Below are 24,642 nucleotides of genomic sequence, written 5' to 3' on the forward strand. Positions count from 1 at the left end.
AGTTACCCTTGGGATAATGGTAAAGGTTTCACAGTTAGTGGAGTTACTTAGTGCTCCTTGACTGAGCAGTGGAAAAGCAAAAACTTGGTAAACTCAAATGCTCTTTTTGAGTTATTTACTATGATAAAATTCAAAATTGTAAGTGCATTGAAGAATGTCTCAGTACAGATTTAGGCATGTTTCATTCTGTACCTCCATGTTATAGCTACTTTGATCTACAATTTCACCTTTTAAGATACTAGTACAAGAACCAAAAGTAGCTTTCCATGTTTGTTTTATAAAATGAACCGTAACTTTAGCTGTGAAGCCCAAGTCCCCGACAAAAGCATGAGGTGCTGGGGAAGAACGTGCTATTTCTCACTGTGCCTTTGGGTGTGACTTTGAGTTACCAGCCTGTCCACTCTAGCACCATTTAAACTTTCTTTCAGCCAAAGAAACCCCACAAAACCATTAAGAATGTGCTCTATATGAGATGTTGTATTTATGGAGAAGTGTTGAGCCTGCATGCTGTTTAACTGGTGTTAGTGCTTTACTTAGCTAGTGACTTAGGATAGATGTTCTAACTGATAAAGCAGATGTCTTGCCTGATGCTTCATATGGCGTTCTTAACAGAAAGACCAGCTGAAACTACAGGAAAAAGAAATCCAGGCCTTGAAACTGAGTCTGCAGAAAGAACAGGCCAGGTACCACCAGTTTCAGGAGGAACATGAAAATATAGTGTCTCAGCTTCACAGCCAAATCAGACAGCTGCAACATGACCGGGAGGAATTCTACAACCAGAGCCAGGAATTGCAGGTATGAAGCAGACAGAACACTGAACAAAATTGTGTTGTCTCCTTACTGTGATTTGAAAAACAACCTTCCTGCTGACGTGGCACGGAATATCTAAGAGAAAGCTACATATCTCCATTAGAGAAACTGTCCTAATTCAAAGTAAGACAGTGCGTAATTGGAAATGCCTATCTGGACAGTCATTGTCCTTTTATAGGTCTGTTTTGTTACATTTTTGATTTGGAAATAGGAAAATGCGGTTTCTTAGCTGGCTTTGGGACTTTCACAAGCTCTCAGTATAACTTGATTTACGGTCCTGGTGGTTATGGCCCTCCAGCCATATGCCATTGCTACTCCTTACTAAAGTTTCAGAACCCTGAGTGAGTTTTTTGTTTGAACAGACCAAGCTGGAAGACTGCCGGAACATGATTGCAGATCTGAGGTTAGAATTAAAGAAGGCTAACAACAAGGTGTGTCACACAGAACTGCTGCTTAGCCAAGTTTCTCAAAAGGTAAGAGAAGTCACTGTTCCCAGAGTCCCTTTGAGTCTTTCTGTTTATTTTCTCTGTTGATTGTTATCAGGTGCTTTTTCTTGTTCTGAAAGCCTGTGCTTAGTTCCATAGAATGTGATATTCATTGCACAAAAACAACACACAGAAATGTGTTGTGGTGAAGAAATTCTAAACTCAGATCAAAGGCTTCTGAAACTTCTCGTTTTGGCTGATCTTTGCACAGTAGGAATTCCCAGATTGAGCAATATGAACTTGTGTTAAAGCTCTGCTAAATCTTGGCATCACAGAAATCATGTTTATATTGGAAGTTAAATGGACTTCTCCTATAATTGGAAACATGGTTGCCTTGAGGGAAGCAATGTCTGTATGGTGAAATTCTGTATAGACTGTCACCAGCTTTATGAAAATTCATTTCTTCATCACTTAAGATCTGTGGTGCGTTAGTCTTGTATTTGTCTCCCTTTTTTATAAAAATACCCTGTGAACACAGTGCCAGTCAACTGTGACTCTCCTGCTGACCTATTCATTTCACTGCTTGAATCTGTTAAATTTCTCTTTAAAGCTTTCCAACAGCGAATCAGTGCAACAGCAGATGGAGTTCTTGAACAGACAACTTCTGGTTCTTGGAGAGGTCAATGAGTTGTACCTGGAGCAGTTGCAGCACAAGCACACAGACACTACAAAGGTACAATTGCAGACAGAGCCTTTGGGAATACTTTGCTTGAAGTCGTCATCAAGTTGTTCTCAGCCTTGTGGTCAGAATAAAGGAAATGCTTCATAACATATTTTGTTAGCCTTTTGTTCAGATATTATTTTGTGCACTGCGTGGTTATGGAATCACTCCAGTGCGCTGTTTTTGAAAGCTAGGAAGGGTATGTTAGGGCACACCTGAAGTCAGTTTTAGCCACTTGATATAAATTCTTACTAATTTCTTCATGCCACTGCTGTAAATCAAGTACGTTGCTGTGTTCTTGCTGTAATTGACAGCAGACTGTTGGAGGTAGAGTAACATTGGGCTCTTCTGTTTGTGAAAGTGTATAACGTAGAATAGTATTGCTGGAATTTGTAGAAGGTTCTTAACCAGGGTTTTACCAGTTTGTGTGAGATGCTGTTTTAAAACATGCAGTATTCCTCTTCTCACTCAGTTGCTTTCTTATTAAGAGTTGGTACCAACTTTACTAAAACTTCTGTGGTTCATATGGTTTTACTTCCTGACTTCAAAGAGACCTTTTTTTAATTAGAAGCAAGTAACTTACACAACAATTGAACTGTTCCTGCGTGAGAGCAAGTAATTGAAAAAGGGGAATAGTAAGCCAAAAAAATATATCTTTTACTGGTATTTAATGAAGGTCATGTTGCAAAAACTGTCTTTAAAATGAAGGTTGTCTAATCTGGTGCAGAACTGGCAAGTTTACTTCGCAGATTTTTTTTTAATAAGGAACATTAATGTGCTAATAAATTCCAGTGATGTAGAATTGTTTTCACAGTAACGTAGTGTGCATCCTCAGAGTATCCAGCTTTCTGTATCTGTTTTTAGAAATGCTTTTATTCCATCCTGCTTAAACTGTACCTATTTATAGCATCAGAACCATGTCTAAATATTAATAAAAACAACACACAATCAAATTATACTTTAACACTGTGTTCTTTCCTTTGAGGAGGTTGAAATGTTGCACGCTGCTTATCGGAAAGACCTGGAGAAAGCAAAATTGTGTGTTCAACAGCAAAGCCAAAGGCTTGATGCTTCCCAGAAACGGATAGCTGAACTGGAATCTCAGCTTTCTAAAAAGGACCATCTCTTTGTGGAGCAAAAGAAATACCTGGAAGATGTCAAAATCAAAGCAAGGTAGGGATTTCCTATGTAAAACTTCAGCAGTGCGTTGACAGGTGCAGTGTTACATTTGAGGCAGAATCTGGAGAAACTGGAACTGATGGGCTTTGGTTTATCTTCTCATTCAGAGGTCAGCTGCAAGCAGTAGAAAGCAGATACAAGGCCCAGAAAAGAATAACCCAGGCATTTGAGCTGGAGATCTTGGATCTGTTTGGCCGGTTGGAGAAGAGCAGCTTATTGAAAAAACTTGAAGATGAAAAAACAGAAGCAGCTGAAGCAGCAGAAGAAAGGTAGGGGCAATGATGTAAATATGCTGGACTCGTGACCAGGTTTTGGAATTTATCACTGGGGAATTCCTAGCACTCGGAGGCATCATCTCAAAATATTTCTGTTATTTCCCACTTACAGACTGAATCTGGTTCAGGACTCTTCCAGGGTTACTGAGAATCACTGTCAAAATTGGCAGTGTTTAGGAAATACTTCTCAGATAGCTGAACGTTATTCACGCTTGGAGGCAAATGTCCAGTTTGTCTCATAGATTGGTCTCTTTAGCCTATAAATTGTTATGTGTTTGCTAGGTAGTTGCTTTACATAAGTCTTCCTAAAACACCTGAGTAGTGTTGTACTTTCATTCAGATGCCACCTTTTTTTTCTACACCACATTCTACAGCATTAGGATAATTTCTTGCACTGCAAGCGGATTTGTAGGTAACAGCTTATTTTGCGATGGGTAAAAGAAAGATCTATAACCCAAGGACGATGTATAGATACCTTCCTTTTCCTTAATGGGTCAGGATACACCTCTGTTCTGCTTCGGGATTGTCAGCTTTGGACTGGTGGGTTGTTGCAAGGTGGGATGTTGCAAGGCTCAGTGTGCCACCTGCCCGGTTGCTCTCTGTGGCTTCTGCTTCGCTACAAAACTGTGGAAGGAAAGCTGGTGTAGGCCTGCTGAAGTATATATGCAGTTGCAGAAATGGAAAGTAAGGCTTGTGCTCCCTAGCATTTCCCTTTCCACTGTGAACAGTTGCTACCATTTCCTTGACGCTGTATCCTCTCTTGTTCCAAACCAGGTTGGATTGTGGTAACGAAGGTTGTGCAGATGCTGTGGCAGGATACAGTGAAGAAACAATTGGTAGAAATGGAGAAACCAAACCTCCCGGCGCTCGAGGTAGTAGTAGCAGTAAGGGTGGCAGCAACAGTGAGCTCTCCACCCCAGAGAAAAACCAGAACCAGAGATTCATCAATCGCTGGGAGACATCCATGTTGCTGGAGCCCTCAACTACTGTCCCACTGACTGTAGGTTCACTCCCCAGCTCCAAGAGCTTCCTTGGAATGAAGTCACGAGAATTATTTCGCAACAAGAGTGAGAGCCAGTGTGATGAGCAGGGTGGAACCATCAACAGCCTTTCTGATACTCTAAAGACTGAACTATGTAAAGATCCCAACATGGAGACGAAGGCCCCTCCGAGCCCCAATAACAGCCTCTCGCCTAAGATCCCCGAAAGCAGTGTTGGACAGCTTCATATCATGGACTACAATGAAACTCATCATGACCACAGTTAAAAAAGAAGATAGTCAATCAGTGTTATTTTCATATTCTTGGCATAGAACAGGAGGCGTGAATGCAAGTTTAACTAAAAGCTTTTATGTTTCTTTGGTCTGAGCAGCTAGCTCATGCAGCGGAATAGGATCGATGTCCAGTAACGGAAGAAGGCTGCTGAATGAATGCAAAGTGGATTTTGGGGTCTGGAATTGAAATGCCCAGCCTAACTCTTGCTTCTTTCTCAAATTCAGTCTTTAGCAGCGTGTACTAATTTGAAGGGACAACTGTTAGCATTTGCAAGTATTTTTTTTTTCCCCTTTCTCCCTGTCCCCAGTGAGTGGCTGCATTTATGAACTTGAGTGCAATATGAGGCCAAATTAACATTTGTGAGTCTAGTACGAATGCTTTGTATTTCCTTGCAAGCTTCCAATTTAGAGCAGTTCATTGTGCTGCCTGTCTGGGTGACTTCGGTTGTTTTCATCCTGGAAAGGAGCAGCACTAGAATTTCTAGTGCGTTCACCCAAGGGTCTCTATTTTGCCTGTCCACTGTCCCACACCCCTCAGAGCCCAGTCTTCATGCAGTTGGACTCTGAATACCTAAATGTTTAAGGAACGGTGTACCTCTGCAAAACGATTCATTCGCCCTAATTCATAATCGTTGTTTATATTGTCCTTAACATTTCTTGGAAAGTTTCTTTTGAACAGACGCTTGGTAAGGAACTGGAGCTTGTAATGCAGAGACCGTATATGCTGAAGACTTGTTAAAACACTAGCTTCTGATCGTGTTGGTATTTTAAGTGTTTGCCTGACAGACTGGTACTGACCTCAAACTGGTTCATTTGGGAAAGCTATTGGGGTGGGAGAAGAAGGAAGAGGAAGCTTTATTCGAGTAGGGAGAGCATGCAGAACATGGATGTAGAATGAAGATTTGCAGCTCACAAAGATGTGCAAAGAGCATTTGTTTCTTTAATCAGGGGAATACTTGTCCTGCCTGATGTCCTTCATAATTCTGGTCTTTGTTCCTGGTCTGAGCAAGACCGCTGTGTTCCAAGGCTCAGAAATAGGCCTCTCGCTTCCTGGGAGTATGTTTGCAGGCTTGACTTACAGAATACGGTTTCCTTTGAGTGCTGTTCTGCTCTACCTGCAGCACCCTTTTCAGCTCAGCAGTGTCAGTTTGGCTCTAGGTATGTCCCCTTCACCCCCATCTCCTTAAACGACAAGACTGAAGAAGCAGCCTGCTTGAAACGAGAGTCTGAATTCTGTCGTGAAGCCTTTCCGTGTTAATCGTGTTTAAGTCAATGATGAGCCTTCTGTGAAGGAGGATGGCAGGATCAGGGCTTGTCAGTGGTCAGATCAATCTCCTTTGTGACAGAACAGAGCCTGCGGTTAGGAAGGCAGTGTGCTTATTTTAAACCTTGCGTATGTCTGGGTCCAGGCATACTTTGACATATCAGGCTTCACAGGTATCCTGCATCACGTCTCTTTTCTTTAATGTTCTGTGGGTGGCAGCTGCTGGTGAAGAATTGTCTCAAATATAAATCAAAGCCAAGTACACTTGCACTTGTAGTTCACTTCCTTCGTCACCTGAACAGCAAAAGGAGTCTGTCACAGGGGCTGGTGGCTTGTGAACGTGTGCCGGACACTACTTTGCCTCCCATTTCCACTTTTTACTTAACACCTAGGGTCTAAATACATTTCTGCCTGTCTAAATTATTCTCAGTGTCCTTTCGGTTGGTCAGTCCTAACTCTGAAAGTAAAAGTGAACTTCAGTGTTTTTGTCAAAGCTTGAATCTGCATGGAATAGAAAATAGAGAGTTGGTTGTAAGTGACAGACTGGTTTTGTCGACATGTCTATAGGTTTTCTAAGACTTAGTGGTAGCAAACGTGGTAGCGTATGTTTTGGTAAGATTTGGAGGTTTCCTGCCTCTCACCCCACCGGATCCCAGCACCAGGAGTTGAACGGTTTGCACATGGCCCTTGAAGGGCTGCCTCAGCTGCTGGGTGGAGTTGTGTTGCAGGAGTTTTAGACCATCCTGCTTTGCCGAGCCGCAGAAGAGTGTCTTGCTTCTGTGATGACCTCACTTGTTCTGAGGAGAGGCGGTTTTTGTCGTGGGTTACAAAAATGCCCTGGCGGTAATGCAAGCTCATTGATGAGGTGGCTTTTTTCTTCTTTTAAAAAGGATTTTAGCACCAGGATAGTAATGGAAACCACTTTAGGTTTGTTTATGGACCACAAAGATTACGGAGGAACAAATTTTGCAATTTTTTTTGTAAGTCAAAAAATCATGTATCTGCTGTATGTAGTTAACTTGCAGTTTGTTTGAAGGGGTCCCATCAGTGAAGTGGAAACAGATTTTTTTTAACTGACTGCTTTTAGTTAAATCTAAAATTGCTGTCTTCGTCAAGTTAATCTGTTCCCTGCCTCGCTCTTTGTAAGCATGTTAAACAATCTACATTAAATGCCATAAATATGAAATACGAGGAAATGGTACAATCCTAAGCTAAAGAGAACTTAAACCAAAAGGAGGTTTTGCTGTCCGTATTAGAATGTTCTAAAATGTCAAGGCAGTTGCTTGTGTTTAACTGTGAACAAATAAAATGTATTGTTTTGCACTACTGTGTTAAATTCCCTGCGAGCCCCTCTCTTTGGGACCAAGGTGTGCTGAGACAAAACATGGAGAAACAAACTCAGCATCGAAGCATCTTCCAAGATCTGTGTGCTGAGTAGTACTGAGCAGATAAGTGGGTCTGTCCCTTTTTGCATGCGGGTCTTCGCTAGAAGTTCACTTTTCTGCGTGGAGCTCATGTTTTTTTAATCTTCTGTGGAAAAACAACCTCAACAATGATGCGACAGTATAATCCCTAAAATAACCACAGACACTTCACTAGGGCACATCTGCATATTAGCTTTGTATAGGATTGTTTACATGGTCTAGAGGTTACAGTGATCAGACAAATTAATAGATGAAAATGTCAGACTGCTCTTTGCAAAGCTGGGGACAGAAGTTGGCTGGCTTCCTCTGTCCCTGCAAGCATGCTTTCCTCTTCTGTACCCTGCTCAAGAGTCACTGTACACAGGGCAGTTCCTCAAACCAAGGGGGGTTTGGGAGGTGATTTCACTGTAAGCTTGACCTATTAGGTTAAGGTTGTTTTCTTGTTTTGCCTGTCTCTCCTCCCAGCCCCCCCACCTGGCACTCTTACTGAATTTTTTTTCCTCAAAGAAATGAATAGTTGAAAGGTTGCTCAAAGCAGTTTAGAAATTCATACATGAACCTCAGCATTGCAATTATGGAATTAAGTATAATTCTTAAATTTGAACAACCTACACAAGGGCATGGCACAAGTGATGTACAGTCTGTTTGTGAAAACACATTGGCTGAACAACAGCACTTAGTAGAAAATTTTATGTAAAAGTTACCCTGAACCTTATTTTGGGGCTAGGCAATAGGGAAAGCTGGCTTTCAGCCTTCTGCAATGGGGTAAGTTTTACAGCATGGTGTAAATGAAAGGAAAACAAAGCAGATCTTGCCTCATTTTAAATGCATTTTGCATATCCCTTAAGCTTAAAGGTGAAAAGCTGCACTTACCAGTGTAAGAACAATTAGGTAATATTACCCACAGAAGTACGTCCACCAGGGTACAAGAAGAAATAAAGTATCTTGCTTACCCAGCTTGGTAGCTCATAAACCCAGCTGTAAATAATAAGCATGCAGTAGACACTAGTGAAGGAAATAACTTTATTTCCTGATTTTTAAACATCTTTGCTGGTTCATCTTGATCTATTGGAACTATTTAGCTACAGGTGCGATGGCCTGAAATTGAAAAGTAAGTGGTTACAGAGTAGTTCAGAGAAGCAACAGGAGCTGAGTTACTTCATTCGCGCAAGTGACAGCTTGGCAGGTGGAGCTGAGCTAGCGTGCACCTAGACTTTACTTTTCATTCAAAGCTTAACTCCAAATAATTTTGTCTGGTGGTTTTCATGATTTTGGCATCTGTGATATTTACTTGGAGAAACCTTTTTGATGATGCTAAGGACCTCCTCTAATTTTGGCCTCACTGGGTGAAGTTTGGTGCCACACGCTACTTCTGGTTTTGTCAGGGCTCTGGGCTGGCCATCGGTGACGCGGGGCTCGGTTCTCAGCTGACCAAAAGCTCGGTTTCAGTGGGTGCTGTGCCCACCCCCAGCTGAATTCAGAACTCTTACGGAATGTAAGAGCTCATAGCTGTGGGCTATGAGGTGTTCATAGGGCAGGGAGGTGACTGAGCAGGACGGGGCGCAGCCAAGAGCCTGTGAAAGCAGCCGGGAGGGGCCGGCACCTGTGTGCCTGCGAAAGCAACCATTTCGGTGGCGTGGAGCTGATGTTGCGAAGCCCCTCTGAGGATGTGGGAGCAGAACGGGCTGGTTGAGCGCCTTATAAACAAACGGCCTTTAGGAGGCTTTCACGGAGGCCCCAAGGCCGGGGTGCGTGGGTGAGGCGCTGCGGGGGGCCCGGGCCGCCTTCCCCGAGGCGGCCGCTAGAGGCCCCCCGAGGCCCGCGGCTGCCCTCAGCAGCGGCCCCGATCCCCTCAGGGGGCCGCCGGGGCCCGGCTCGCCCAGGGGAGCTCCCCCCGTGCCCCCGGGAGGCCGCCGCAGCTCCCGAGGCTGTGGTAACCTCTCGGGTGCCGAGCAGGGCCCGGGGGGTTGACCTGCGGCACCTCTCGGTTGCACCTTGGTAAAGGTCGGGTTTGCCCCTCCTGCAAATCAAGGGGCTCACAGAGCCTACAAACGCCAGGATTTTTTGCCACCGTCCCCTCCCAGCCTGCGTCTCTGCTGCCGTGTTTGAAAGAAAAGCAGCGTTTATTTCCTGGACTGGCTGACAGATCCCGGGGTAAGTCAGTCTGGTGCCCTGCCTGGCTTCCCAGCGTCTCTTGTGATTTTATGCTCTCAGAGGCTAAAGTAAAACTTCTGCACTTCTGCTTGGCATTTACATCCTGTTTATGTAAATTCTTCAAACAGCTTGATTTGTAATAGAGAAAAACAATTCTTGCTGTATCTTTTTGTCCTTTGAAGTGTCCATCCACTCTGGAAGAGGAGAACTTGTATGGAAATTAAGTAATTTGTCTAGATGTTTTTGTGAGGTTTAACTTTGCAGTCTTCCAACAGATTCTGGTCATGTCATTACCAAACCTCAGACTCTGAGTTTCGCGCACTTATTTTTCTGCTGGTGTCTTAAAATTTTGTCTGCGTAAGACCGATTGAAAGGATGGGGCTGGATTAGAAATAATTATTAAAGTTTGTGAATTGTGTGTTTCACGCATGTGTCACAAACTCTGTCAGGTGTGAACGAGCGTTGAACAGCAGGTGTGGAAGGCAGCCGAGGATTGATAGGACTGTTCTGACAGGCAGCTTGTGCTGTCTTGCACTGTGGAAGCTGAAAAGGAACTAAAAACTGGAGGATAATTTTGGTCGGATCAGAGCCTGCATAGTCAAATTTAAACACAATGATAGCTAGGGTTAGGAAGGCCAGGAACAATATCTGAGGAAATTTCCCTTGTGTCCCAACACTTGTCATCCTTCAGTCAATGTAGCACCTACTTGGTTTGGAAAACTTTCCAAAACAGTGTTATCAGACACTTGTCTTTGCATCATGAAACGCTAAAGGGCAGCTGTGAGCAACTTTGATTTTTCTTCGTAACGCTACCTCTGCAGCAGGCCTCCCAAATAAAGCCTGAGTTGGCAACAGGCACATTTTGCTGTCTGTGACCCCCGTAGCGCCTACGAATCTGTGTGACCTCAGCAGGCTTCATTACCATTTTTAAGTTCACCATGTTTCAATTCAGTTGGGATGTGATGTCTCCCAAATCCAGGCCCCTTCTCCAGAGTGGATAGATGTATTATGTAGTGGCATATGTAGTTAGGGGAAGGAAAGAAAGTACAAAGGAACATGGGGTTATGTGAGGAGTAAAAATGCTCCTGAAAATACTTCCTATTTCATCTGAGCTATCATTCCTTCCTGTGCTCCCTCCCCTATATTAATTCTCCCTTCTTTTTTTTTTTTGCCTGTGTTGCCAAAATCTGGTCATCTTAAGGAAAAAGCTTTCCAAAATTTTAGCAAACTGAGAGAGGTATGCAAAGGGCACTTGTTTATTCAGGAGTGTCTTCCAGCAGGAAGCAAAGAACAGGTGCTAATTTGCCTGTGGGAGGGGAAAAGAGCGGTCAGATACAGGGAAGACATTGCGTTATTGAGATCCTAAGTTTGTAGTTAACTGTGCTTGAAGAAAAGCACCACAAAAGGTGCATATCAGCTGCAGGGAGTGGGGGAGAGCCTGCGACTCTGCTTACCCTCCCTAAGCAGGCTGGAAAGCAAGCTGTTTTCAGCACTGGTATCAAGTCATTGTGTTGGAATTGCAAAGTGCTGTTATAAAAGCAGCACGAGACTATTTTAAATGCCTTCCAGTTTTAATTAATTAGGCATCATCACATCCTTGAAAAATAAGCTAGATTCTTTTCTTGAAAAAGCGGAAAGACATTTTAGTTTGCAGTTTAAAAAGGAACCATCTGAAAATGGCCACAGCTCAATCTCTCTGCTCCCCCTAGATTCCCCGAATCACATTTAATGGAAAAGACTTCCTGTTAGCTTTGCAGAGGCCTGGGGAGGAAGGGGGCGTTTATTCAGGTTGGGATATTGTCAATACACCAAACTAGGTGCAAAATGAAGGCTGTCCTCCTTTATATCTCTAGCTGCTAACAGCAAAGGAGTCAAAGCAGGCATAAGGGAAAATGTTCTGCGTGGTGTGTGCTGGTTGGTGATGGTGTGAGAGAACCTGCAAGAATCTAGCAGAGCCCGGTCAGTGTAGCTAAAGCATGCTGGCCTTTTCTGTAGCCAATGGTGCCCAAAGGAGACATCATTGGGGTCCTGTAAACGCTGATTCTTTGGTCCATAGACCAGACAATTTCAATGGGATCAGCTGGGGCGAGGGAACTTTAGTGATAAGCCCGGTGTGAATGTCAGAGACGCTTCTGAGTCCTTATTGAGAGGCTTTTGCTTCTCTGCATCATGTTCTTCAAACATGCTGGTTATTCACACCTCCACCTTTGGAGAGTGAGTGGCTATTTCTCAGAAAGAAGTCTGAGAAAGTCTGTAAAATCCTGCTTTGGGTAGCTTGCCTGAGATTTGTATCTGTGATTAGAACCTGATTACTCCTGATTATTCCCTGCTCTCACCACAATGCTTGTGAAAGCGACCGTGTGGGGTACAGCTCCTGCTGCTGGGATATGACTTTTAGGAGGAGAGAGGAAATTACAGCAAGGGAGAGCGGAATACGTATCTGTCAAAGCCTAGCTGACAGGACTGACTCTTCAGAACTTGGACCTCTAGTATTCATTTCACTGATTTTAATCAGCCACCTGATTAAAGGTGGAAAGCAGGAGATGCATGAACTTCCATCCCTTAAAAGGCATGTCTACCAGGTGGTTTCCAGGGACTTTTCAGTTTCCCATTGTGATTTTCTGTGTCATTCGGGTGCTTCTTTCTGACATGCTTACTCCCCTGCACTTGTACACAATCTTTGTTACTAATTGAGGTCTGAGCTTCAGGGTGGACAGAAGGTGGGTTTTGGGAAATGGCTGCCCTAGCCGGTTCATCCTCGGGTGCCCTCTTCTCAGAGAGAGCACTTCTACCACTCACATTACGCAGCACGTGCCGCGGCAGCTTCTCCGTGTGGGACAGCCACTCCTTCATGCAGTCTAGGACGATGGGGATGAGGCTCACCACCCCTCCGTAATGATTCTTGGCCTCATCACAGCTCAGGTGGTTCACAACATCATGGGGATACCTGCGGGACAGGAGGACACAATCAGCAGAGTAGTCCAAGCAGCGCCACCCTGGTGTTCAAGAGCATGAACAAACACTTGCCCCATGGAAATTAACTCTACACAGAGCAGGAACAGGAGGGAGGAAGAGATTGTAGAATATCCCCGGTTGGAAGGGACCCAGAAGGATCAAGCTGCCTAATCATTGCACGTGACCTCAGGGTACTGACCTGCCTGTATATGCCCTTCCATGCACCAGTAAAGTGAGCAAATACACAAACAAATCCCTTTTTGTGAGTGGAGGTTGGCAGTGTTTTCACGACAGCAGGATCTGTAAACTGGGTAGCGCCTTTTATCCTCACTAAAGCCAGAGAGGTGTTATAAGAGAAACCAACAGAGAAGTCAAGCAGGAATGTTCGTGCTCCCAGTATCAACAATCGCCTCAAGGAGACTAAGCCGATGGCAAGACCTACTTAGCTCGGATGGTGCTCAGATCATTGCTGTGGCTAAGGAGCAGCTTGCATCTTTCCAAAATGCCATTGGTTGTGCTGTTACCAGGATGCACGGCTTCCAGCTTGTGGCAGAGCTTGCTGAGGTCATTACAGATGTTTAGGAACATGTTGAGGATGCGCCTGTCCGTGGAATTGTTACAGTAATGGTCCATGTAGGACTGGACCTGTAGAGTACAACATGGGGAGAGACGGGGTCACGCACGTTAAATTACATTTTGATATGCTGCGAGGTCGCTCAGGTTAGCGACGAGAAGCTGCTTTCTCTTGTGACTCTGAGGGAGTCCCTCTTTGAAGAAGCGTGGGACTGCTGCAGCCAAAAGCACAGCTCTTCTCCGAGCATTGCGGAGAGAGGCTGGGCGTGAGCAGAGTTTTGTCTCCTCTGCCACAGCTGCTCGCATAGAGTGGGGTGGGAGGTGGGGGCAGTGGCCAAGCTGCAAGTGTTTTGGAGTAATAGCGTGGATGTGCTCGCGCATGTGCGCATTCTCCGTGGCTCTTTATTTGGCACCACTAGATGCGAACGCAAAATTAAAGCCATTTAACCTAAACTGTCCTTACTAACCAATTATAGCAATGGTATTCCCTGCTTCCCTGGAATGTTTTTGTTACCCAGAGTGAATGGCATCGTATGATGAGACGTTATGCCAGGAGATTAAGTCCCTTCTCCAAAGGCATTACAGCCACTTCAGGCGTGAGTGGTCGGAATACAAAGCACAGCGCGGCTGGTTGGCAGTCCTGTCTGGGCTCTAACACCTTTAGTGCTTTCTGTAAGATTTCAGGATAAGAACAGAGGAACAGTTCCAGCACTGGAACAGCCTGCGCATACAGAAAAGCCATGCAATGCACTTGGGCAAATTCTCAGCAGGTTTGTAAGAAAAATAAAAAAGGCCCCTAAGGGTCCATTTCCACTACAGATTTCTCCTCCTGCTCTGCTCACGGCGCGTTGTGTCCGTGTGAGCGGCAGGATTTTTTTTATAGTTGCTGTGTGCAGAAACAGTCCTAAAGAGAACAGCATTTTAGCCTGGTTGTTCACCGATAGGATTACGGGACTCCTTTCTGTCAGTATGAAGAGAAGGGAGTTAATGCGCCTGCATACCCAGGATGGGGACCAGGACAACGTGAACAATGGCTGGCAAGGACCGCGCAGGTCTGCATTAGCCGGTTGCTGGCTCCTGAGCTGCAGCCCAGGGAGTTCAGGGAGAGCTCCTGCACAGGACCAGTGCCCCGAGCACAGCCACGCTCCGCAGCACAGGGACCTGCTGGGTCATCTGAGTCTGTGGATGAAGCAAGTGACGGAGGAATTTGTCTCACAAAACCGCTTGGGGTTTGACTTCGTACCCTATCCCCTGCAGAAGTCTTTAAGGAGCTGTTGCCATTTCCTGTCTGGTTGCGTCCCCGGTGAAATTTCTCTGGGAGGAGTTCGGTTCCTGCACAAGGGATCACCAGTATGTGCTGCTCCGATTCTTCCCCCTTCTCCCCAGTACCTTGCTCTTTTCCTTTTTCCACGCTCTCCCCAAGGTAGCACGGTTACACCCTTAGGGCTCTCCGTGCAGTATTGCCACCACTAAGCTCACGTTACCGTGTCACAGACGATGCTGCGGATCAGGTAATTGCAGAAGTAGCTACCCGTGAGGTCTCACCCCCACAAAAAGCGGGCCTTCCAGCCCTGCCAAGAAAGAGTCCAAGCCTGCTCCGTCCTTCTGAAATATCGGCACGTTTAAGAACAGAATAATGCAATATGAAACCTCAGTGCCTATTTTTGGAGAAAATGGATCAGTTTAATGTCTGTCTAGATCCTCTTCCATGTTATGAATGAAGCCCATATGTTAGAACTGAGTCAGCCTCAGAAAAGACAAGCAGCTCACTTCTGTTTCTTCACCCTAATAAGAGCTTGGCTTTTGCTCTGACTTCGGCATGGATCTGCGTTCTGAGCCTGGGTTCTGCTTTCTTACATCCACAATTGTAGTTTTATCCAGATATTTCTTCCCCCTTTGTCTTCCAGTGGTCTAAGTTCTCTGCACTACTTAAAACATCCCATGTTATAAAAATTCCAAGACAATTCACTTACCAGCCCAGAAAACACCTAGCCCACCTGGGAGTTTCAGCCCTCAATCCGTCATCCTACCTCGGTAACACAGCCATTATTTTTAATAAGCACTATAGGAAGATACAGCAGCACCAATACCGGGGGGAAGAGGCGAGCATGCTGCTTACTGCAAGTTAAGGATTACAGATCCCGTGCGTGGCTGGGGAAGGCGGCTTGGTTTGATTGTGTCTTGTACCCTGCATTTCTGGCTACGCCTCGGAACTGAAATGACAGTATTAAACTAAATCCTAAAGTGATGCTGAGCGATGTAATTCCTTCTCTGTAAACGGGAAAGTCTAACGTAGTCATTTCTCTCCCCTACTTAATCTTTTGCCACCGGTTTGCAGAGCTAAACACAAACGTTAGAAGCAAGTTTGGGCGCATCTTCCCTTAGTAAAAACATTTATTCATCACCGAACTAGACCCAAGCGCCTGGCAGCGCTGCCTTGTTCCCCGTGCCCATCAGCAGAGAACTCTGTGCCGAGTGCTTTGTACCTGGCTGATGCTCGCCACGGGTCTGATCGTGTCGTGCGCGTTCTCTCGGGTGTGTTGCAGCGCTGCGATAAATGTGAACTGCTGCTGCAGGAAGAGCTTGTAGTGCTGTTCTACGGTTCTTAGAGCCTCCTTTACCTCGTTCATGTTTCCCCCTCCTGGATTCTGGTAGAGAAGGAGAGAAAAGAAGCTACCTCTCAGAAGTTACGAGATTTTACACGTGTAACTCTATCTTTCGCTTGGGTTGGAATTGTGTAGCTAAGAGGAAAACTTGATTAAAAGAAAAAACACAGGAAAAGAGAAAATACATCGTGTCAAAGCCCTGCAGTCCCCAGCCAGTCAGTCGGTGAGGTGGGAACGCTGCTGCGAAAAGAGGCAGAGAGCGCAGGGGGCCCCCTGGCAGTCAGACGCCACAAACCCCGGCGGCTCTGCTCTAAACATGAGCCCAGCGCGCTGAGAGGCCTGGGGGGGGGAAATACCTCCCTTATCCCGTGCGAAGCTACCGCCCGGCGCTGAGAACTCGGGGATGGAGACCCCGCCGGGCCCGGCCGGGCCCTCACCGCTTGGGTTCCCTCAGGAGAAGCCCCGGGCCCCGGCACCCCCCCCCGGGCCCCGACGCCCCCCGGGCCCCGACGCCCTCCGGCCGCCGCCGGCCCCGAGCCCTCGGGGGAGCCCCCCGGGGGCCCCTCAGCGGACCGGGGGGGCCTCTCCCCTCGCCCCGGCTCCCTACCGGCCGAGCAGCCCAACTGGGCCGGGGCCGGGGCCGGGGCCGGGGCCGGGGCCGGGGCCGGGGCCGGGCCTGGATCCGCACCCCCCGAGCTCGGCGGCGCCGCCGTCTCCTTGGCAACCGCCGCCGCCGCCGTCTCCCTGGCAACCGCCGCCGCCGCCCGATGACGTCACCGCCTGCCGCGCGCGTCGCGGCCTGGTGACGTCACTCCGTAGCAACGCTGCGGCGGTTGCTAAGGGAGGCCATGGACGCCCCCGGCCCGCCGTGGCTGCCGTCGGCGGGAGCCTACGCGGAGGAGCGGGGGCTGTGGCGGCTCCTGCAGGTGAACGGGACCGGGCCCCGGGGCGAGGGGCACCGGGGCCGTGTGAGGAGGCCGGGGGCAGGGCGTCCTGGTGCCCTCTTGCCCCCCTCCGGTTCGTTTGGGGCAGCAAAAGGCACCGGGGAGGGGGGGGCCGGGGCCTCTCTGTAGGGCCCCCGGGCGGAAGGCGGCCCCCTCGGCTGCCGTGAGGCGACCGGGGGACAGCAAGGAGACTCCCGGCCCCAGAGGAATCTGTGCTGTGTGCCGCAGGGCTGGAGAACGCCCTTTGGCCGGGGGCACGGTCTGGGGCTGCTCCCGGTGAAGCCGAGGGGGGACAGCCCCGGTGGGGCCCGGTGCTGACCACTCGCCCTTCCAGCTCGGCCTTTGCGGGGCCTTCTCCCAATCTCACTGGAAAACAAAAGCTTATTCTCCCTTCCTTCTCCTCCTCCCTTCTCCTCTCCCTCTCTTTTCTCCCCACGTAATTCCAAGACCATTTACTATCAGCAGCGTGGCCTTATTTTTTTAACTCTTTTTTTTTAACGTGTGTTTTTCACATTGTGAGGCACTGAAAGCAGCAGTGAAAATTAATAAATTAATAATAAATTAATAAATTAAATATTTATTTAAATAAATTTAATACTTAATTTAATATTAATTATTTAAATAATCTTTAATATTTAATAAAACAATTTAAATTAATTAATTAATAATTTTAATTAAAGTGAACAACTGAAAATTGTAGTGCCAAATTCAGATTTTTTAGTTTAAATCAAAGATGCTGGAAAGTAATAATTTTAAAATGAACTTTCAATAAAAATATAAATTTTATACTTTAGGCTATTTGCTACTCAGGCTTGGAAACATCAGAATTTGCATGTGTAACGGTTCATAAACAAAATAGAGTGGTTTAATTATTCTCATGAAGTGAATGAAGCAGAAAGGGAAATTAGACTGCTTCAATAAAGGGCGATCAGTTGCCTAGAGTGTAAAATTTCCTGGAGTATACAGACTTTGCGGAATTTACTTTCAAATATAAAAGTGTTATGACTGATTTTTAGAAGAAAGACGTCCTATTCCAGTGTAAGCAGTTCAGCAGATAATCTAAGCGAGAACTTTAGCTGCTGTTTGATGTTCAGTTTTAATTACGGAATTCTTGGCTGTGCTGAAATGTTTTATAAGAAAGTCAATGGAGTTAGTGTTTCTTAGTGTTATTGCTTTCCCTGCCTGTAAAGCTACAGTCACTGCTGAAATCAGCAGAAGGAACGCTGCTGGTATCAGTGGGAGCTGAAGCAAGGCCCCGTATAACCTCAAGCATTTAATAAGAAAAGTGAATCCAAACCAGTCATTCAGAGAAAGGCTTTAAACCCTTCTCCCCGCCTTGTTTTCATGCAGGAGGAAGACCAGCAGGGTTAAAGAAGTGAGATGTGCTGCTTTTGTGGTTTCGATTGGTTGTGGGCTTTGTGTGTTTTCTTCAGGTCTCATCTATCCTGCGGTCCTCTAGGCTGCTTGGAAACTTGTGGGAATGTGCTTGAGAAAGAGGTTTAACTTGCCCCGAAGAGATGCTAATTTAAGCTGGCTGGTTTTGAAACTGCTTGTATGGTTTTTGTCAGTGCTGACTCAACCCTTACCCACACCAGACTGCTCGAGCCAAACCTTTCTGGTGTCTCTATGTATCATAAATAAGCTGAAGAAAATAGTTGTGTGTTGTTGTTTTTTTCTTGGCATTTTTTAACCATGCTTTACTTAATTTTTTCAGCCTCTGCTAAAGGTCTCATGTTCTCTATTCTGTTTATTGAAAGGGACTTGAGAAAATGAATTAGCATCTATAAACTCGTTAAGATCCTCATCATTACATTGCCTTAAATTGCAATATATCACGACTGCATAACTATGTTAAATTTTCCTCTGACTTTGCCCTATTTATTTTCAGAACATGGTTGAAGAACTCTTGATTCATAAGCCAGATGATCCCATTCAGTTTATGATAGACCATTTAAAGCAAAATAACGATGACGGTAAGTGAAAACTGAGAGACCACAGGCACTTCAACTTATATTTGTAAATAGCTGCTTAGAAACTGCACTTCAGTTGGCAAATGATGGATACAACTTTTCAGACCAAGTCTTGAGGAAAAAAAAAAAAGTGAGCATTTTGGAATAGTTATAAATAAGATGCTTTTTTAATTTCCCTTTTTTTTTTTTTTTTAGTGGGTAATCTAATAAAAAATGCACTTTAACAGTTATAACAATGAAACCCTCTAAGGGAATAACAAAGAGTTCTGGTGTATCAATTATTAATGCATTCTGTGCCCCATCTGATATTTCCTGTTGTCTTTAAGCTCACTAATTACTCCTTTTGTCAGGTGTAAATTTGGTTTCCCGTCCTACCTGGGCTGGCAGATTCTCTGTTTTTTGATTAGTTAGTTACTAGCTGTTGTTAATGAGTTCCACTGCTCAGTGGCATCTCAGATGAAGGAACAGTGAGCGTGCCTACACGTATGTATAACAAAACCTGGTAAATTGAATAGGAAGTCTCTATTCTGCACAATAAAAGCATGTAGGCTCAATCAAATTATTTGATTTACAAACTGTTCGCCCTTAGGCAGATTATATTTGGATATGCACAACTGAACTATAATTTTTGTTCTGCATGAGCTGTCAGGAACAGCTGGTGTCATGTTGCTTTGATGTTTCTTTAAAACCATAGTAAACCATTATGAAAGTTCTGCTGCAGCATCAATGAAATCATTATCACTGGAGGTGCTGTGAGCTCTTTATACATAGCGGTAGTGATCAGATGGATGTAGATTGAAGTGCTGCTAAGTACCCAAAAAAAAAAAAAAATCAAATTCTGCAAATTATGTCCAGCCCTTTCTGATATGGGCAGCACGTGGAATCAATCTATTTTATAGACCCATGGAAAATTTGCAGAAGAATTTCGGTTTGGTAGAATGCAGATAAAATTTCCTCACGTTAATCTAACATTTGTCCTTAAGCCCCACAGTATCATTTGCACAGAATTAGGCAGGTTTTGATTTCGTGACTTCAGTACGTGGAGGCTAAAGATAGAACTACAGCAGTTGTTTGTCAAGAGAAAAATGCTGTCTGCTTTTGGTCTGGAAAAAAAACTATTAAGAAAGGGAAGGCACTCCAATTAAAATTAGAGCCTAAATGTTGTTTTAGAAATAAATTATATGGAAAATAATGTAACAGAAATCTGTAACTGAGTTGATTTTACTTTTTGATCATGGCAGAAGGTGCTGACTATTTAGAAGAAAAAAAACCCTTATTAGAGCCATCAGTAAAGCAATGAATTTTCATGATCTTGCCTTGCTAGACAGCTTTAGCCCTAGAGAAAATTTCAAACAGAGATGTGTGGAAAAGAAGTATTGCATCTATCCCAGGTGTGAAGTTAGAAAACCTTTTTAATTAAAAATAGGATCTAAAGTACTCTTAAAAATATAAACAACTCTAATGATGATTATAGCTTACAACTGTCTTGAAAAGCTCCTAGGTCAAATGTGTGCCTGAGTGTTTGTACTTAGTGCTCTGTGCTATTGTTCTTTCATGTGATCCTTCTGCAAACCTTAAAGAGCCTATGAAGATTGATAATTCTTTAATATGCGAAGATGCTAGTTTTCTACAGTTTATCTTGGTTTGTGTTAGCAAAGAGCGCTTTCCAGATCCAGGTGACATTTCTCTGAGGTCTTGCTTTACTCTTATACCTCTGAAGAAATGTAACGAAGTTCTGCAAGAATGTTCATGATGTGCTATGAAGTTTTCCTCTTTGACAAAGGATTTCCCTTACAAGTTAAACTTTTTTTTTTTTTTGCATTAATATTAATCATAGACTCTTTTGGACTTAAATGGAACTCAGTGAGCCCAGCTGTTATTTTACATTATCCCAGGATTAATATATATATTTTTTTATTATTACTGAAAGCATCCTTGAATGTTAAAACTTAAGAATGCTTGGAAAAGTAAATTCTGTAACATCTTGTCAAGTCTAAGCATGGAATGAAGTATGATTTGTTAATGAAGAAAAAGTCATTTTGCAGATTTTCCTCACTTCATTTAGCTGCTGGTCCAGACCTCCAGTATTAAATACTGACCATTTGCTGATTGGAGGGGGTTAAACATTACATACAGTGGTGTCCTGGTTGTGCCCTTGTGTCATATGTTTAGGGAGAATGCTTCAGAAGAGTCTTACAAGTGTGCAAATGAGTAAATCAGTGAATTACACTGCCCCATCTGCTGCAAGCCACTAAGCAGAGAGAAAACCAGATTTAGTACAAAGTGAGCATTTACAGTAGCCCTGGGCAATATTAAAGCATGATATGGTGTATATAATGGTATGTTTCGTTTTTTATCAAACGTTTGTCCAAGAAAGCTGTGTATTAAAGCTTCAATACCTAAGGGTTTTCTTGTGAATTTTAAATCATGCTCCTAGTTAAACCTCAAAAGGATCTGTGGATGGAAAGGTTTTTTGATTTTCTTTGAAGTGGTTTGAAGAAGTTGATTAGTGTTGGCACCCGAGCACTCTTTTATGACGCTGTTTATAAATAATTCCTAAGTATCGGGCTGGAGTTTCAAGGTGTTAGATTAGAAAAAAACCTAGGATTTAATCACATTACATTTGAAAGAAATTAGGTGATAAAAACAGCTGATGTATCCTTTTAAAGTATTTTTCTACATTGTGTACTAGTTCTGTTGCACTTCCAAGAACCAATAAGGGGGAGTTTTTCTTAAACCTTCCAAGTCAGATAACTTTGTAAAGATGAATCCGTAATTTGGGTTTCATGTATGTTTAAAAATTGCACCTGCCCAATAACTGTTAAGTGCATGGAAAGCCTTATAAAAATACATTTCACATCTTTCCCTGCCTGCTGTCGTCAGACACTGTATGTCTCTTGGTTATCAAGAGCTGAAGAGCTTTTGGGGCTAGGAGATCCCTCCTTTGTTTTGACCTATGTTACTCCCAGTAAATAATCATCAGTCCCCTCTGTATATAGTCTGTTTTATTTTGAGTGTTTGTTTTTTTCCCCAAGTATAATAGTAAAACATCAAAGGTATTAATATAAAATGAGAGCTCAAGGAATTGCAACCCAAGGTGTGTTCATGCAAAAAGTCCCATATACTTTTGTAGGAGTTACTCCATTTTCCCTTGTTTTATCTTGCCTCTTATTCATTCCCAATAAATCTTACAATGGTAAAATTAAGAATTTCTCAGATCTGGGATGCATTTTTCCCCACCTTGCTGCCTTGGGGAAGGGAGAGGGACATGCAGTAGGATGCAGGATACAGAGAGGATGAAAATGACTTTTAATGATGACTTGAGAACATGAAGGTAGCTGTCAGAGGGTAGAGAAAAAGCGCTTAATTTTGCGGTGTCTAAATCTTCTCTAACCCTGACACAGCCTATGCAGTTGAAATTAAAACATAAAGTTTGGGGCTTTTTTTTTTTTTTTTTTTTGGTAATGGGAGCCAAAAGCTTTGCCAAAAAGTGTGTTTACTGCCATACTGAGTAAGGAGAATGAGAGAAGAAATTAGATGATGGTCCCATCTAACCTCAACCACTCTATGATTATGATAATTGTCACTTTTAAATAGTTTTGTCCTGCATGTGCAAGCTTTTTTTTTTTTTTCCACAATATATATTTGGTCTGAATTAATCTTTTGGGAATAAAAGCCAAACTGATGTAAGAAAATATCCATATCTTGTGCTCTGGTTCACCCAGTAAACTATCTGTTTGAATTGGTAGACAAATATAGATATATGCTTAAATGACATGTTTAGTCAGGGTGTCAATCTCATTAACCATGGAGATTAGAGAATGACCCAGCTGGCACTGACTTAGTGTTTGCCTTTTTTTCTCTCCTCAGTGGAGCCCAATCATGAAGTTTACATTCAGGCAGATTTACAACTGAAATTCTTTTTTCGTTGTGATTACATTTATATTGTGCAATGGGATAGTGGGAAACTGATTGGATTTTTGCTGTTCTACATCTTAGTTTTCACGTATTCTCATTTCATAGCTCCAAGAATTTGTATACTCGGCCCACCTGCTTCTGGGAAAACTACAATTGTAAGTATGCTCTTTCAGTGTTATAATACTGTCCACTTACCTTTTTACTTTCTACCGAGCTCAGCACTTGTGAAGGTTTTATTCTGAGAAAATGATTTTCAGAATTGGTGAAGTGATAGAAGAGCACAAGGGAAGTTGAAGGACGGCATTCGTAGGGATATGTCTGTATTTTACAGTACAAGTTAAATGGAAACGTTTCAAGTGAGCTCTGCAAGAACTTGCCCAGGTAATGGTAGTGATGCTGCTGTAATGCAATGGAACTGTGTGCTTTGTTTATCCAGCTTTTTAGCAGGATTAATTAACCTGGGAGGAGTACCATAAGTACGTGTTTGTGGTGTTCCTATATTGCTGATTGCTTCGTTTGCATGGCCAGTTGTCTCTCCTGTCGACTGGTGCCACTTAATTGAAAATCTTGAAGTGGTATTTGAACCACAGAGAAAGCTAACGACAGAAATTTCACAGATGGTGGTGGTGTGTGCATGCTAGGAAGAATGCTTTCTTCTTTAAAATCCATGTTGTAGTACAGTAGATGAAAAAAGCCTTACTCAAAGCTGTAGGCTCTTGAACATCTTTGTACGAAACTGTTTAAAGTTACACATATAGTCTGTCTGTTTAAACACTCTGTCTTTCTGTAGTCTTCTGAAAAGAAATGCTTTATTTTCTTTTCAAATATTTCATCCTGTATTATTTTTTTCTTCCCTCAGGCAATGCGGCTTTGTAAACATTTGGATGCCATACGTATCTCTCAGGAGACTTTGTTATTCGAGGAAACATTAGCGCTGACAAAGGAAGCAAAGGCATATAAAGAAAGAAAACAGGTGTGTAAGAGGCTATAATAATGGTAGTTCTCATGCCACAGAAGAAGAATTATATGGCATTCCCATGATTTCCACTGCTATGAGTTGAGCAGATCAGAGTAAGTATTCCTGTATCTGTGGTGGTTTGTACATTGGTTTATGTCTATGTAGGTGCAGGGTCCTTCAGAGAAGGGTAACCTGTGCTAGATAAGAAGATATGAACAAAGATAAAAATGTGGGCACAGAATTAGGGCCCAGGGAGGAAGAAAATGTAGAGTAACATTGCACACGAGTGGTGAAATTGAGGAAAGTCCAGGAATGCACAATACCATTTAAAGAATGTTTCATTATATCATTAAACAAACCATCTTCTGGTTTCCACATATTTGGTAATCTCAATAAAATAAGCAGTAATCTCAGAGTCGTCTCTCAGTACAAAAATGCTATGGAAGATATGTACACAAAGAACATTTTTGGATCTGACAGAGCTACTTAGTTGTGCATATTTGATTTCTCTGTAGCATGACACAAATAACTTGGTGCATTAACTCAAAACTAATTGACAATCCAGTCAGTTATTGAAAACCGTATCAGCTTTCAAGCTGAGGCAATAGCAGCAGACTCAGATCATTCAGTTCCTGGGTAGAATCAGAAGCATCTTCGATTCTGATTCCTGCCCCTTTAGCTGATTCATTTCTCCAGATGCCAAGGTGTTCCATGGGTAACAGAATGGAAGAAGTTTGGTTTTCTGTGACCATCCGTAGCAAGTCTACTAGTTTGAGTTGATTTATTCCACTTCATGACCTACTTTTGTAAAAATTGAAAGAATTTCTTATCTGTAAGAATTCTACACTCTGCTAAACTTGATTTAAATTGGCCAGATTTGGAATTTGCTGAGATGGTAGATAGTGTAATTTCATGATTTGTTTCTTCAGAAAACTAGGCTGAAAACAGAATAGTGTTTATTACAGTGACTTAATGAGTGAAGTTTGGAGATAGCTCAAGTGATATATTTAAAGATCTGAGAGTTCATTGAACTTACTGAACTTACTGGCAAAAAGGTTTACTTTTGGCTGGGATGATAGAAAACGATTCTTACTGAGAATATGTACTTTGAAATTTTAGTTCTAATTATTAAAGATTGTTTTACTATATTCATAAATTTCAACCTAGAAGGGGGAGAATTTAAAACAAAAATT

At 43.5% G+C, this 24,642-nt stretch overlaps 3 protein-coding genes across 11 annotated transcripts in view; 2 read left to right on the forward strand and 1 right to left on the reverse strand.

The window, feature by feature from the left end:
- TSC1 (TSC complex subunit 1) overlaps positions 1–7,271 on the forward strand; it is a 29,246-nt gene extending 21,975 nt beyond the window's left edge. For 3 of the 5 annotated variants that reach the window (XM_035554909.2, XM_035554911.2, XM_050714491.1), the window contains exons 18-23: positions 613–795; positions 1,173–1,283; positions 1,846–1,968; positions 2,942–3,129; positions 3,243–3,404; positions 4,185–7,271. In XM_035554909.2, coding sequence (XP_035410802.1) covers positions 613–795; positions 1,173–1,283; positions 1,846–1,968; positions 2,942–3,129; positions 3,243–3,404; positions 4,185–4,677 — 1,260 coding nt within the window. In that variant the 3' untranslated portion in view covers positions 4,678–7,271. The remainder of the gene's footprint in view (positions 1–612; positions 796–1,172; positions 1,284–1,845; positions 1,969–2,941; positions 3,130–3,242; positions 3,405–4,184) is intronic. The other 2 variants (XM_035554910.2, XM_035554912.2) reach the window with 1 other exon arrangement.
- Positions 7,272–8,383: 1,112 nt separating this feature from the next.
- SPACA9 (sperm acrosome associated 9) lies at positions 8,384–15,686 on the reverse strand. 3 transcript variants are annotated; one of them, XM_035554915.2, is made up of 4 exons: positions 15,540–15,686; positions 12,923–13,125; positions 12,325–12,472; positions 8,384–8,469 (listed from the first exon to the last, which is right to left on the reverse strand). In XM_035554915.2, the coding sequence occupies exons 1-4, from the start codon at positions 15,681–15,683 to the stop codon at positions 8,446–8,448; spliced, it is 519 nt and encodes a 172-aa protein (XP_035410808.1). In that variant the 5' UTR covers positions 15,684–15,686; the 3' UTR covers positions 8,384–8,445. The 3 variants fall into 3 exon arrangements, with proteins under 3 accessions (XP_035410808.1, XP_035410809.1, XP_035410807.1); XM_035554916.2 differs by lacking the exon at positions 8,384–8,469 and adding an exon at positions 10,768–10,831; XM_035554914.2 differs by lacking the exon at positions 8,384–8,469 and having other exon boundaries at positions 10,886–12,472.
- Positions 15,687–16,480: 794 nt separating this feature from the next.
- The window catches only part of AK8 (adenylate kinase 8), a 69,426-nt gene continuing 61,264 nt past the window's right edge, over positions 16,481–24,642 (forward strand). For all 3 annotated transcript variants that reach the window (XM_035554919.2, XM_035554918.2, XM_035554917.2), the window contains exons 1-4: positions 16,481–16,585; positions 18,492–18,576; positions 22,597–22,646; positions 23,351–23,464. In XM_035554919.2, the coding sequence (XP_035410812.2) occupies positions 16,508–16,585; positions 18,492–18,576; positions 22,597–22,646; positions 23,351–23,464 (327 nt within the window). In that variant the 5' untranslated portion in view covers positions 16,481–16,507. The remainder of the gene's footprint in view (positions 16,586–18,491; positions 18,577–22,596; positions 22,647–23,350; positions 23,465–24,642) is intronic.

This window comes from Cygnus atratus, chromosome 19, assembly GCF_013377495.2.
Source record: "Cygnus atratus isolate AKBS03 ecotype Queensland, Australia chromosome 19, CAtr_DNAZoo_HiC_assembly, whole genome shotgun sequence".
NCBI classification, from domain to species: domain Eukaryota; kingdom Metazoa; phylum Chordata; class Aves; order Anseriformes; family Anatidae; genus Cygnus; species Cygnus atratus.